At 42.0% G+C, this 15,679-nt stretch overlaps 1 protein-coding gene across 1 annotated transcript in view; it reads right to left on the bottom strand.

Annotated features, from left to right (window-relative positions):
* Positions 1-15,679, bottom strand: part of CLCF1 (cardiotrophin like cytokine factor 1) — an 82,480-nt gene that overhangs the window by 41,140 nt on the left and 25,661 nt on the right. The window contains exon 2 of the mRNA XM_073597079.1: positions 13,796-13,959. Coding sequence (XP_073453180.1) covers positions 13,796-13,959 — 164 coding nt within the window. The remainder of the gene's footprint in view (positions 1-13,795; positions 13,960-15,679) is intronic.

Here is a 15,679-nt window from a genome sequence, read left to right as displayed (position 1 = left end):
GTAAGTAAAAAAAAAAAAAAATTTCCAAATATTTTTTTTTATTTTTTTTTAGGCACAGTCATGAATTTTTTTTTTTTTAGGGTGGAACACCACTTTAATTTAATGTTCGCTGTAAGCAACAAACACAAATGGGAAAGATAAAAAAACATTTAACTTTGAGAGAGCAAATTTTCCAAGGATGAGGGCTGCTCTCCAGGACTTAGACTGGGAGGGAATATTGGCATCAATGGACACAGAACAGCAATGGGAATTCTTCAAAAAGACTGCATGCAAACTCACTGCAAAGTATATTCCCATGGGCAATAAGTTTAAAAGGCTAAAAATAAAACCTATGTGGCTCACGGCCAAAGTTAAAATGGCTATAAATAATAAGAAAAGAACTTAAAATATAAAATGAAGGAACACTATTACTATCAAGGAAATCAAGGACGCAAAAATTCAAAACGAATGACAGATTGCAAAAGATAGTAGGACAAACCCCCAAAAATTCTTCAAATATATTATTACTAAAAAGGTCAGGTCTGAGGATGTAGGCCCTTTACAAAATAATCTAGAGTGGGTGACTGAGGACAAAGAGAAGGCTAATTTATTAAATAATTTCTTGTGTATACAAAGGAGCATGGGGGAGCTCATGTCCATAATACGGGTGGTATTGGCACAGCCCCAAATGCTCAAACGTGATATGGTCCAGAAATATTTAGACAGAATAAAGGTGGATAAAGCACCTGGACCGATGGCATCCATCCACGGATCCTAAAAGAATTGAGTTATGACATCTCAAAGCATTGGTTCTAATTTTTAGGGACTCGTTATTGACTGGAATGGTACCACTGGATTGGCATAGGGCCAATGTAGTGCCCATATTTAAAAAGGGATCAAAGTCTTTACCAAGTTATTATAGACCTGTTAGTTTAACTTCGATAGTCGGAAAGATACTAGAGAGTTTAATAAAAGACCACATAGATGAGTTCTTGCTGGAAAAAAATATTTTAAGCAACAGACAGCATGGATTCATGAAAGACAGAAGTTATCAGACAAACCTGATTTCTTTTTATGAGGAGGTAAGTAAAACCTTGGACAGAGGGGTGGCTGTGGATGTGGTATACTTGGATTTTACAAAAGCATTTGACACAGTTCCCCACATATGGCTAATGTGCAAAGCAATGTGCAAAAGAAAGCTCTATTTGAAAAAAATATATACAATTTTAATTTGGGTACAGTGTTGTATGACTGAGCAATTGTCATTTAAAGTGTGACAGCACTGAAAGTTGAAAATTGGCCTGGGCAGGAAGAGGGTGAAGGTGTCTGGTATTGAAGTGGTTAAATCTCATTAGACTCAACTGAAAATAACTGTCACTTTTTTGAAAACCAGTATCCCTACCCTGGTGTGGCAGCCAGAATGTGGAAGCATCAGTGCATGACAAGCAATCATCTTCTAACTTTCATTGTCAAAGGTTAAAGTGTTATTAAACCCTGTACCCTGCATTCATTATATCTGGTCTCCCACAGTACACAGAACATGGAAATGCAATAGTTTTAGTAAATAAAAACTTATAAGTACCTTTTCTCATCAGCAGTATATAGCAGTCTTATGACTTCTATCAGTGTCTGGTTAAAGCTTGTAGGAGGAGTTTTCATTCTCCCATGAATTTCCTATAAGGATGTAGGACCGCTGACCCTCTGTCTGGAGAGTGTTGATTGGCCCTGTGCTAATCACATGCGCCCCCCCAAGAAAAAAAAAACTCTCTAGCAATACACACCAAACTGAGCATGTGCAGACTGACTTTGCTAACTCTGTCTTATCCGAAGATGTTTTGGGGACAAGGGGAGGATCTGTGCATACAGGATCAAACAGCCTTTTTACACAATGCAGATGATTAACCCCTTAGGTTCCACAGTGAGTATAACAAGCATGCTTTACTGCAAATACAGACTGATTTTACTGTTGTGTGTTTAGTAACACTAACTGAACAAGCTGAAGCTAGAAGCTGAATAGTTACTATACATAGTTATTCCAGATTCTGTCTACTCCAGTTTTAGTAACTTGCCCCCAGTAGGCTCAGTTCACAAAGCTAACACTCATTATTTATCTGTCAGGTCACCTAGAGGCTAGGTGACAGATGCACACCGTTTGGATCAGGAGTGCACCACAAGGCAGTGGACCCTACGGCTGACTGCTGCGGATGGAAGTCCGGGTGGTACGGAAGGCAGGGCCGCTGGGACGCCAACACTGATCCCATCGGGGCTAGAGCGTAGGATTCCCTGGGGCGTGGAGTCTAAGAGCCAGCAGGTGTTCACCAGAGCCTCTAGTGGTGAGGATGGACTGGGCTGCAACTGGCTCCACATCGCGGCCCCCAGGGTCCCCCAGCTCACACCCACAGTAGGCAACAGGAGGATAGGGATAGTAAAGGAATAAGCCAAGGTCAGGGCCACAAGCAGACAAGGACAACAGAGTTCACGCCAAGGTTCAGGGTCACAGGCAAACAGGGATAGTCGGGGACACGCCAGAGGTCAGGGTCACGAGCAGTCAGGAATAGTAGAGAACACGCCAAAGTCGGTAACAGAAACAAACGTAGAGCACACGGCAGGCAGGAACAGGAAGCCAAAACACACAAAGGTTGATCAGCAGGGCTGACCTGCAGTGCAGAGGTTAATATAGAGTTCTCTGATAGGAGCTGGGGTGGAGCCATGCTAGAGGAGAGTTAATAAAAGCAGTCAGGTGAGAGACAGCTGGTCTTTGGAGATGAACACATGGAAACAGGTAGGCTGACAAACAACCTCTATTGTATAACCATGACATTATCTAGCATTTATTAAAATCTACTTATGTCATATTGAGTTTACTTTCATGACCATCCAACTAATATTGAGTAGGTCCCCCTTTTACCACCAAAACAGCCCCTTTTGCCCCAAAACAGCCCTGACCCATCGAGGCATGGACACCACTAGACCTCTGAAGGTATGCTGTGCTATCTGGGCCTCCATGGATCGGATTTGTTTTTCCAGCACATCCCACAGATGCTCGATTGGATTGAGATCTGGAGAATTTGGAAACCAAGTCAGTGCCTCAAACTCATTGTTATGTTCTTCAAACCATTCTTGAACCATTTTTGCAGCAGGATGCATTATCCTACAGAAAGAGGCCATTGCCATCAGGGAATACTGTTTTCATGAAGGGGTGTATTTGGTCAGCAAAAACATCTAGGTAGGTGGTAAGTGTCAAGTATAATCCACACGAGTGGCAGGAGCCAAGGTTTCCCTGCAGAACATTGCCCAAAGCATCACACTGCCTCCATCGGCTTGCCTTTCTCCCATACTGCATCCTGGTGCCATCTCTTCCCAGGTAAGTGACTCACACGCACACTGCCTGGCTGTCCACAAAATGTAAAGGAAAATGTGATTCATCAGACTAGGCCACCTCTTTCCATTGCTCTATGGTCCAGTTCTGATGCTTATATGCCCATTGTAGGCCCATTGTAGGCACTTTTGTCTGTGGAAATGAGCTGTGACAACCAACATCAATAACCATATAAATTCTTTGTATCAGGATTTCTATTTTAATTACACTCTTTAATTACACAACAGCATTGGATAGGTTGGGGAAGGGTTAGACATCCTTTTAGGTTTTATTAAACCAGTACAGTCAAATTTTTGACTGTACTGGTGACCATTGTCTCCAAGACAGAAAGTCATGGGAAAGCCAACATATTGGAGTTGTGATTGTTATTAAAGCAACAGGAGGGGGAAAATGTTCAATTCCAGACAACTCCCTGGGATGAAAAGCAATTTCCTCTGATTGCCTGTTGCATCTCCAGGACAGGAGATGAAGTGAATTCTCCCCAGTAGGACACAAACAGCAAAAATTAACCTGATAGGTGTTTTATAGTTATTGTAAAGGGTCATTTTCTTTTTTAAATAAAAGCATGTTATACTTACCTACCTGTTTTGTGCAAGCAGTTCTGAACAGATCCTCTTCTTCTAGGTTCTCCGAGGCACTCCTGGCTTCTCCTCTTATCGGTGTGCCACTGTGAGAAGCCGTTTCCTATGGTGGCACATTTATCTGACACAGATAGCACAGCTTGGCCCCGTCCCAGCTTCCTTGTCACAAGATTTGATTGACAGCAGCTGAAGCCAATGGCTTCTGATGCTGCCTCTCTGTCCTGTGAGGAGAGAGAGAGAGCAGAGAGAGCCGTTGATCTTGGGCACAGCACTGGATCAAAATTGGGCTCAAGTAACTATTGGAGGGGGAAGGGGGCTGGCAGGGATAGTTGCACACACAAAGTTTTTTTTATCTTAATGCAGAGCATGCATTAAGCTAAAAAATAAACCCTGCCTTTAGAATGACTTTAACCCCTCCCTAAGCTATCCAAAACGTTGGGCTATACACACACACACTTCAAGAGCTTACATATACAGTATGTATTTCAACTGCATATTTAGCTGATTAACTAGATTCTCCCTTAACCATAATAGTTTTGGGCCAATCTTATTTTCTTTAAGTTCATAAGCTATTACACAGATGATATCTAAGAGTACAAAATATGCATATATCAATATTTCATATCTATCTGACATATATATATATATATATATATATATATATATATATATATATATATATATATATATATATAATTTTAAGAATTCGTTTTTTTTCTTAAGGATAATAGATAAAAAAAATATATAAAAAGCACTACACATTTCCTTTAAATAACCTCATATCAACATCATCACAGCACAAGTTCCCGCTTGAAAAAGACATGAATTACTCCATATTATTTAAAGAACGATTGCCTGTCTCCTGTTGTACCCATTTTACACACTCATTGTACAATCTTCAAAGATTGGGGTTACTGTACTAAAATGAAAACACAGCCAGTCATTGTTGCATACAAGCTTTTCCAGTTTTCTTGAATACACTGGCCCTTTAAATGAGACCAAAAAAATCTTAATTTCTGTGCAATACTAATCTAAACTTACTAAAACATACAATTGGATTCTGTGTGGCCAGTCTAATAGAGCACTGCGTCAATTAACAGGAAAATAATACCATAAAGAAATAGATCAAGTATGTTTTTTTTTTTCTTTTTTCATATTCATACTTACATAGGTGGATGCAGCATTAGACCGATTATGCTGCTGTCCCCCGGCATCTCTGCACTGAGAACCGAGACACCGAACACCGCTGATGGCTCGGTTCTCATAGATCCCAGAGAGGAGAGATGCTGACTGTCAGCAGCTCTCCTCTCTGCTCCTCCACGCTCATTGGAGCGCTGAGCTGTGGAGGGACGGGAAGCGGCCATCTCAGCGTCTCAGTGGCTCGCTGAGTCGCTGAGACTGTCATCAGTCAAGGCAGCTGGCGGATCCAGACTTCTGAAGTCGGGATGACGCGCTGCCTCGACTGACTGCAGTGACGTCAGCGTAGAGCGGACTTCAGACCGCTCTCAGCTGAAAACGGGTCACAGGAGTGCAAAACTAATTGCACTCCTGTGACCCTTAGGAGAAGCCCAGCCTAAAAAGCTCAGGCTGGACTTCTCCTTTAAGGTCTCCTATTATAATGGCAACTAATGGCAACAAAGGTTAAAAAAAAAAACTTTCAACAGCAACAAAAGCCTCAATGCCACACCATCTTTAAAGATATCTCTCAGTCTCTACTAATGATTGGGAGCTGGTGAGACTGGCTCCTGATCATATGACCGCTGTGAAAGCCAGTTACAATGCTCAAGTGATTGGCCATTCCTTCCTGCCCCCTGCCTGATGTAAAGACCCTGTTAAATTGACACTGGACCTGAGGGGAAGGGATTAAGAATTGCCTCTCTCCCTATCCAAGTCTATGAGTCTATGCAGAAGCAGCTTGACGCAAGTCAACTGTAGGCCATCTTCAGGTCAAATGCACATGAAATTAATTCTGAATAATCTCTGACCTGTCTCAAACTGATGTCAAGTACTATGTATTTGCTCATCAACACTGGCTCTAATGTGCATGACCATGTGTTCTTAACAAGATGTCTGTACAACACACCCTTGAATGACCTCTGGACCAGGGATGACCTCAGACATGTTCAGATCCTACTCCAAACCCACCTGAGCTATCCCACCAAGAAGCTGTCACTGTGGCCAAGGCACTCTCCCTACCACTGTGTGCATACACTTCCCTTGGTCCTATGATAGGTGCAGCTGTTTGGATATTCAGTTTTGCATCAATGCTGCACCATCTTGACTGACAATGACTCACAAGTATTAAAGCAGACATTTTTGCATAGTAAATTCAATAAAACATCCTCACTTGGAAACGCCACAGGTTGTTGGGTTCTAAAAGACACATCTGGGTGTTTCACATCAACAAACCTTTCATATGATACCACCTTGTCAACTAAAAACCACTGACATGTGTATAAGGAGAAGTTCCCATTTTTGGGCCTGTAATGGCAAAAGCCTTTTGTTCACACCAACATGTTAAATAAAACAAGAAGCGAAGGTTGAGGACTGCAAAATAAAATCTGGGCCTGTAAAAGCAAGCAAAGCTTGTCTATGACAGCATGTTGTTGACTCAGAAGACAAGCAGCTCAGGCACAACATAGAAATTTTGATCTTGTGACAGCAAGAAACCTTCCTATATGGCAAATTGTGCAGCTGTTGTCAATTAGTATAGTTAAGACCCAAGGTGACAGTTGACAAGCAAAGCAGGTTCCAGTCAAAAGGTTTTGGCCTGTAACAACAACAAGAAACCATTCAATGGCCAAATCTGATTAACTGAGACATCTGACAGACAGCAAGGCTAAAAACAAGACTGATCAAACTCCGCTAAATTAGTGTCAGGGCAAAGGAACAGCAACAAAAGCCTCTCTATTACACCACGTCGTATGTATATGTTCTGGGCCACACACAGGCTACATGGTGTCCTAGAAAGGCTTTCGCTCCTACCAAAGGGAGGCCAAACACTTTAGGTCAAGACCTTTAGCATAACTCCAACAAAAATATATTTCCTGGCAGGATTAACCTTGGTTGAAAATGGGAAATTAAAAAAAAGTGGGCAGTACAATGGCTTAGTGGTTAGCATATCTGCTCTGCAGCATTAGGGCCATTTCTTCATATCAAAGTCTGGACAATCCCCCTGCTTGCATGGGTTTCCTCAAAAAAATGCTGGTAGGTTAGTTGGCTTCTGTCTAAATTGGCTCTAGTGTATGTGAGATAGGGATCCTAGATTGTAAACTTCTGGAACGCAGGAATTGATGTGAATGTACAATATGTAAAATATAACATACTGTCTAAATTGATGGTACTATAGGAAAACCTGCTGTACATAAAAAGGGGCCAAATTAACCACTTGCTGACTGCATAACGCCGCCGTTACATGGAGGCAAAGTGGCTGTCAGGCCACCCTCAGGCTAGGTGACAGATCCACACCGTTGGGATCAGGAGTGCACTGCAAGGTAGTGGACCCTACGGCTGACTGCTGCGGATGGGAGTCAGGGTGGTAAGGAAGGCAGGGCCGCTGGAACACCAGTATGGATCCCACCGGGGTTAGAGCGTAAGATTCCCTGGGGTGCGGAGTCTAAGAGCCAGCAGGTGTTCACCAGAGCCTCTAGTGGTGAGGATGGACTGAGCTGCAACTGGCTCCAGGTCGCGACCCTCAGGGTCCCCCAGCTCACACCCACAGTAGGCAACAGAAGGATAGGGATAGTAAAGGAATAAGCCAAGGTTGGGGCCACAAGCAGACAAGGACAACAGAGTTCACGCTAACGTTCTGGGTCACAGGCAAACAGGGATAGTCAAGAATATTACTGCATAACCATGACAGTGGCTCTCCTGTGCCAGATCATGTACCTAGTACATGATCCGGAACTTCCGGGTAGGAGGCGCGTGCACCGCCGGCATGCTGCTTCTGCTGTGAATAGTCACAGCACAAGCCAATCAGCGGGCGCTGGCCAATGGATGATCGCTGGAACCCGCTGATCGGGGAGGAGAAAGACAGAACAGAGCTCTGCCTATGTAAACAAGGTACGTGCTGGATTTGGTTTCCCTGCGTAGCAGGGAATAAAATCCAGCACATCCCTTAGTAAAAGCACCACATAGTTAACACAAAAACAGTGGTTAGGCACACATTTCGTCCTACATGTTTAACTGATTCCCAGCCAGTGTCATTAGTGCAGTGATAAAGTATATTTTTAGCACTAATCACTGTATTAGTGTCACTGGTTCCCACAAAGCTTCAGTTAATGTCAGTTTGTGTGCCGCAATATCACAGTCCTGCTATAAGCTGCTGGCTGCCGCCATTACTAATATCAAAATAAATAAATAAAAATTCCAGTATATATACCATAGTTTGTAGATGCTATAACTTTTGCGCAAACCAATTAATACATGATTGTGGGATTTTTTTTTTACCAAAAATATGTAGCAGAATACATATTGACCTAAATTTATGAAGAAATTCGATTTTTAAAATTTTTGTATGGGATATGTTTTATAGCAGAAAGTAAAAAAAATTGTTTTGTTTTTTTTTTCAAAATTGTTGGTCTTGTTTTGTTTATAGCGCAAAAAAAAAAAAACCCCAGTAATGATAGAGATATCACCAAAAGAAAGCTCTATTTATGGGAAAAATTACATAAATTTCATTTGTGTACAGTGTTGCATGACTGCGCAATTGTCAGTTAAAGTAACGCAGTACCGTATAGCAAAACATGCTCTGGTCATGAAGGGGGGGTAAATCTTTCAGAGGCCAAGTAGTTAAACCACATGACTGGGTTTTGCAGTCATTAGCAGTTGTCGCTGACAATTTAAATTTTATTTGTTCAGCACCAGCAATGACACACTAAGGACCTATGTCAATGAGTTTTATTCATTTAAAGGGATTTAACTACTTACCACTCGGTCACAGTAGATGTACTGTGACAGAACGGTAGCTGCAGGCTAAGCAAATCCTGTTTCCGGCTTGTTTCTGGGTTTGTGCCCCCTACTGACAGTGCTGCGGTTGGACGCAGCGTGATTTTGTCCGCAGATGTCAGATGATTTATGGCTGAGATCTGCTGATTGGCTGTGTACACAGAGCACTGATCTGGCTGCTTCTTCTCCCTGCACACAGTTAACTAGAAAAATAAAAGTAAAATTAACAATAAAAAAAAAAAAATTAAAGCGCCCCTGTCCTCACGTGCTCGCTCGCAGAAGCGAACGCATACGTAAGTCACGCCCACAAATATAAACGGTGTTCAAACCACAAATGTGAGGTATCACTGCGAATGTTAGAGCAAGAACAATAATTCTAGTCCAAGACCTTCTCTGTAACTCAAAACATGTAACCTGTAAAAAAATTTGAAGCGTCGGCTATGGGGATTTTTAAGTACCGAAGTTTGCTGCCATTCCACGAGCGTGTGCAATTTTGAAGCGTGACATGTTAGGTATCTATTTACTCAGCGTAACATCTTCTTGTTGTGCAAAAAATTTGGCTAACCTTACTATTTTTTTTAATGCATGAAACTATTTTGTTTTTTAAACGCGTTTGAAAAATTGATGCGCAAATACCGTGCGCTATAAAAAGTTGTAACCACTGCCATTTTATTCTCTAGGGTCCCAGCAAAAAAAAATATGTATAATCTTTGGTTAGTTCTGTGTAATTTTCTAGCAAAAAAATTATGATTTTTACATGTAGGAGAGAATTGTCAGAATTGGCCTGGTAGCCAAGTGGTTAAATAGCCATCTAATGGCTGAACCCAGGTGTGGCTGATTATTACAGCCTGCTGGCTCTTGGGAGACACTTGCTGGTGGACACTGGAGCTGCAGCAAACAGCCTAGAGCAGCACAGTGCCACCAGCAGGTGATTTCAATCCTAACAGGCCATGTTTTAGGCTAGGGTTTCTCAATGTCAGAAACTATGAAATCAGACCGAGACAGAAGTACAGTTAAATCACACTTGTTTAATAATAAAAGTAAAAAGAACAAACGTAGTCAAAACATAGCCAAAGTTCAGTAACCGGAACGGATAGTCAGCCAAGCCAGAAGCCAGGGATCAATGTAGTGGAACAGCAAGCAGGATCTGGAGCCAGAAGGGATGTCAGCAAAGCAAGTCTTGAACAGGATCACAGTTTCTGTGATGTTGACCAAGGCGAAGGCAGAGAACCACTGGACTGGATGGCTTAAGTAGGCAGGACTGACGAGCAGGATATCAACAACAGCTGAGTAACTTTGGAGAGATAGGAGCTGGCAATTAGCCAACAGCTGAGTGGCCAGCTCAAAAAAGGAACGGCTGAGCCCAGCCCTGACACTCAACCAGGGTTCCGTGAAACCCTGGGGCTCCTCCACTACACCAACTACCAATAATTTTACTATTGGAGTTTATTTTCTGTCCAATATTATTTGTTCCATTTCATTAAAGTTACTGAAACATCTTTTTCTCATAGCGCATAGGAGTATTAAAAAAACATCTGCTCTGGGTGTCAACTGGAATACACATACTGTATATGCTAGATACACTATATTCTTTTATATATTATTATATCTACAACTTACTGACCACACAAATATGCCATGAGAGCTAGAGATGTAACAATGTAGCAGGGGTTCACAGAGACATGAACATTATTTCAAGGGGTCCTCTATATTAAGGAGGTTGAGAAAGGTTGTTTTAGACCATATTTCATATTACACCTAAAATTAGTATATAAAATGATACATAGCAGCATACACCATTCTCAGAACCCAAACTGTAAATAGTGGACTAAGCCTTTGAAGAGGATGCAACCCCGATTTTAACAACGTTTTGCAACGTGTCCCATAAACAATTGCCTTTTATTTAAGATTATTGTTTTTTTTTTTTAGTGATGCTGATCTCTGGCTGCAGCTTTGCATCTGCTTCCTGTCTACATGCATTCTAGCTGTATGGGATTTCTCAGGAGTAGCTTCCCGATCATCAGCTCCCAACTGTATTCACTAAAGCAGCAGAGCGGTGGCTTGGCACGGGACCTGAAGGCCACTGTAGTACACTGCTACAGTGATTTCCAGCTCTCACAGGGATCCCACAGCTATGACACATACATACTTACATTGCTCCAAGCTGGCCAATGTCACTAAGTGAAAAGAGTCATACATAAACTTCAGCTTTAACAAGTTAAAGCTTGTATGAGATTTTTTAAAGTGTTTTTCCATACTGAAAGATAGATCCCGTTATGCTTGGTGCAGGTGGGGGATTGTTTCCCAAATTAGTTTCTTTGGCCTCTGCAAAATCATCCTGTATCACGGAAAGCAATGCAACACGGAGATGCAGCTTATACACAAAGGTTATTATGTAATCCTATAAAATCTTATTATGAGTCAATGTGGATTACAGTACATGAATGGTCTTTAGAGGAATATTAATAAAACATGGTAGACTGCCCAAAACAAAAATGGTGACTATTGTAACAAAAGTACGGAGACTGATTCTGCTTGGCCTTTAACATACATAGTCAGTAAGCACCATTTTGCATTTAATCACAGTCTAAGGAATGTTTCTATTAAACCTTAAAGAAAACCTGTTATTTTGTAGTACAGAACTTGGCTGCATCATAGTAGTGCATTGTACAAAGGCTGGCTAGTGCAGAACCCCACTGCAATCTATTGGATTTAATTAGATTGTAGTCAAGTTACTAGAAGGTTAATGTTAATGTTGCAGACAACATGCATAGGTAGGGGTACACTTGGAATGACGCTAAAGCCCATCTCCAGCCAAAACATTTTTTTTTTCTTTAGATAGAGTGGGAACTAGTTAGAACTTGTCAGGTTTTTATTGATGTTTGTGATCCCACTGAGGGTGATTTCCCCTCATTTCCTGTCCCGGTGGTATCTGGACAAGAAATGAGGTAGGGGAGTAAGTGTCACTGGGACAGGAAGTTTTAAACAGCAAAAAAAACCTGGTCGTCCTTGCTATGGCTCACCTGCCTATAGCGATACGTAAAAATCCATCCATAAAGGGAGTGTTGGTAGGAGATGATGGATACAAAATAGGCCTATATGCAGGTGCTTTACTTCTCTATATTACCAACCCTAAGACTACATCCCTGGTCCTTTTACAAGTATTTTGTTTCGGTTTTGCTGCAACACACAAAAACTTCAGGATCAATATCCATAAAACTGAGGCTCTCAACATTTCTTCATTTATGGATGACAAATTAGATCAGACAACATTTCTCTCTCTCTCTCTCTCTCTCTCTCTCTCTCTCTCTCTCTCTCTCTCTCTCTCTCTTTCTCTCTCTCTCCTGGCAATGCATAACCCTTAAATATTTAGGCAAACACTTTCCCACCCACCTGGACAACCAATACAGCTTCAACTACAAACCCTGGTGGACACAGATCTGGGCTGGACTGGGCCAAACATAAAAATACCCAGTTTGGCAGGATGGCCTTATACATTATAGAATGGACATTTTTCCACATTTACTATAAATGCTCCAAACCACCCCCATTGGGATTCCAAAATCTTTTTCACATTACGATAAATTGTGGGTACAACTGGAAACCATCACCCACCGATCCCTCTAACTTTCTTACCCTGAATGCACTTAACTGCTACAATTTAGTTGACAAGCTAGAACCTTAGGCCCCTTTCACACGGACGGACCATCTATCCGTTTTTCTTCCATCCGTCGACGGACAACAATGCATTCCTATGGGCAAACGGATGACCATCCGTTACCATCAGTTAACCTCCGCTTCCGTTTTTATCTGTTTTTTTTAACGTACAAAGCTACGTCCAGATCCGTCAAAACGGATATTAACTGACGTTAACCGACAATGTCCGTCAACGTCCGATCAGTTAAGATCCGTTTTGAAGAAATAATTCAAAGTTCATACTTTGACAAATAAAAAAACAAAGTGAAAAAACCTTTATTTTAAAAGGGTTATGCAGAATAATAAAACTAAAACTGTTTTGAACATATCATGTGCTTTTGTGTCTTTTTATGCTATCAAAACACAATGAAATACCCAAATTAATGAATTAATAAATTAAAATTTGCACTGCATTATATATATATATATATATATATATATATATATATATATATATATATATATATAGGTACTGCCATGAAACTTCTCCTGATGGAGATAGAAAGTAGTCGGCAAATTGTTGACGCATGGCAGTGTAGGATGGGTGGAGCAAGGCTTTCTAGGTAATTTCCTTAAATGCAAAGAAACTGCTGTAAATGGATGAAAACGGATACAAAAACGGATGAAAAAACGGATGTAAACGTGTACATTAATGGATGAAGACGGATATTAACGGAACGGAAGACGGATGAAAACGGAGATTAACGGAACGGATGACGGATGAAGATGGATGAAGCAACGGATAAGAACTGATACGTTTTTAACGTGGCTAAACTGATGGTGCCCGTGTGAAAGGGGCCTTACAGCTTCAGCCATAACTTTCATCTTCTTTAAGTTTTCTCCCCATAGTTTGCTGTTCCCATCATGATTATATCCTATTATTTCACATTGTTATTAATGTATGTGTCCCCACTGGTGAGATTTCCCCTCATTTCCTGTCAATGACAAGGTTTCTGTGGGACAAGAAGAGAGGGACAAATAACACATAGACTTTCAGCTTTGTATTGCTGCCCACGTCCATCAAAAACAAAACAGAAAATGGGTTTAGCCTGACTTTAAGACATGAACTATGAAGTTGTGTCCGATTTGTTTTGACAATTTAAAGCCATTAGCCACTATTTTAACATGCTGCAAAACCAAAATCTATACAAAAACAGGAGATTTAACTTTTTGGTAAATACAGTACAATAATACAAAAAAGTTATTTACTCACATATGGTCCAGCAAGGGAGCGCAGTTGGTGTTCCAGGTATTTTGTGAGATCGTAGCTTTTCTGTATTGAGCTTCTAGCAAGAGGATCTGTTATGTTTAAAGCATCGACAGCGACCGCATGCAAGAGAGAGACCAGCATAGCACATAGGACTCTCTGTGAGCCCTCTTCAGAGACAGTTAGTGACCAGGTTGTAAGGGAGAGGGCAATACAAGAGAGGAGAGATAGGTGGATACACAAGGAGATGGTGGGAAGCAGGATAAAGTTAGAGAGAGAGGAGGAGGTAAGCGGGAGACCAGGATAAAGAAATAGAGGAAGAGGCGATTGTGAGAGTGGGATAAGGAGAGAAGGGAAGAGGCGAATAGGAGAGCAAGATAAAGAGAGAAGGGAAGAGGCGAAAAAGAGAGCAAGATAAAGAGAGAAGGGAAGAGGCGGAAGAGATAGCAGGATAACGAGAGAAGGGAAGAGGTGGAAAGGTGAGTAGGATAAAGAGAGAAAGGAAGAGGCAGAAAGGAGAACAGGATAAAGAGAAAGAGGCGAAAGGAGAGTGGTATAAAGAGAGAGGGGAAGAGGTAGGCAGGAGAGTGGGATAAAGAGCGAGGGGAAGAGGTGGGCGGGAGAGTGGGATAAAGAGCGTGGGGAAGAGGTGGGCAGGAGAGTGGGATAAAGAGCGAGGGGAAGAGGTGGGCGGGAGAGTGGGATAAAGAGCGTGGGGAAGAGGTGGGCAGGAGAGTGGGATAAAGAGCGAGGGGAAGAGGTGAATGGGAGAGGAGGAGAAAGACAGAGAGGAAGAGGTAGAAGGAAGAGTGGGAAAAAAAGAGAGGGAAAGAGGTGGAAAGGACAGTGGGATAAAGAGAGAGAGAGGGAGGAAGAGGTGGAAGTGAAAGTGGGAAAAAGAGAGAGTAGAGGAGGTGGGCGGGATAGTGGGATAAAGAGAGAGAGGAAGAGGTGAAAAGGAGAGTGGGAAAAAGAGAGAGGGGAAGGGGCAGAAAAAAAGAGCAGGATAAAGAGAGAGATGAAGAAGTGGAAAAAAAGGGGGGGGGGGTTAAAGAGAGAGTGAAAGAGGCGAATGGGAGTGTGGAATAAAGAGAGAGAAGAAGAGATGGGAGGGAGAGCGGGATAAAGATAGAGGGAAAGAGGCAAATGGAGAGTGGAATAAAGAAAGAGATGAAGAGGTGGAAGGGAGAGCGGGAAAAAAAGAGAGAGGAAAAGGTGGAAAAGAGAGCAGGAAAAGGAAAAACAGAGAAGGGAAGAAGTGGAAGGGAGAGCAGGAAAGGGGAGGGTGAAGAGTTGGAAGGGAGAGCAAGATAAAAAGAGAGGGGAAGAGGTGCGAGAAAAAGAAGGGAAGCGGTAGAAGGGAAAAAGGGATAAAGAGAGTGGGAAGAGGTGGGAGAGAGGGTGGGATAAAGAGCGAGGGGGGGGAGGTGAAAGGGTGAGTGGAAGATTTGAGGGAGAGAGGGAAATATAAAGAGAGAGGGGAAGAGGTGGGAGAGAAAGCGAAATAAAGAAAGAGGGGTGGAGGTGGAAGGGGGTGTGGGATAAAGAGAAAGGGGAAGATGGAAGAGAGAGCAAAATAAAGGAGAGAGAGAGAAGGTTTGGAGAAAGAGCAGGAGAGAGAGAGAGAGAGAGAGAGAGAGAGAGAGAGAGAGTTTGGAGAGAGAGATCAGGATAAAGAGAGAGAGGGCAAGAAGTTAAAGGAGAGAAGGATAAAGAGAGAGAGAGGGCAAGAAGTAAGAAGGAGAGCAGGATAAAGAGGAAGAGTTGGGAAAGATAATAGGATAAAGAGAGAGAAGAAAAGTTGGGAAAGAGAGCAGGATAACAAGAATAAGTGGGATAGAGAGAAAGATTTGTGAGAAAGAGTTGGGAAAGCAGGATTAAAAAAGGGAT

Source organism: Aquarana catesbeiana, linkage group LG08 (assembly GCF_042186555.1).
Source record: "Aquarana catesbeiana isolate 2022-GZ linkage group LG08, ASM4218655v1, whole genome shotgun sequence".
NCBI classification, from domain to species: Eukaryota; Metazoa; Chordata; class Amphibia; order Anura; family Ranidae; genus Aquarana; species Aquarana catesbeiana.
Note: the sequence above shows the minus strand (reverse complement) of the source record. Positions and strands in the feature narration are given on the sequence as shown.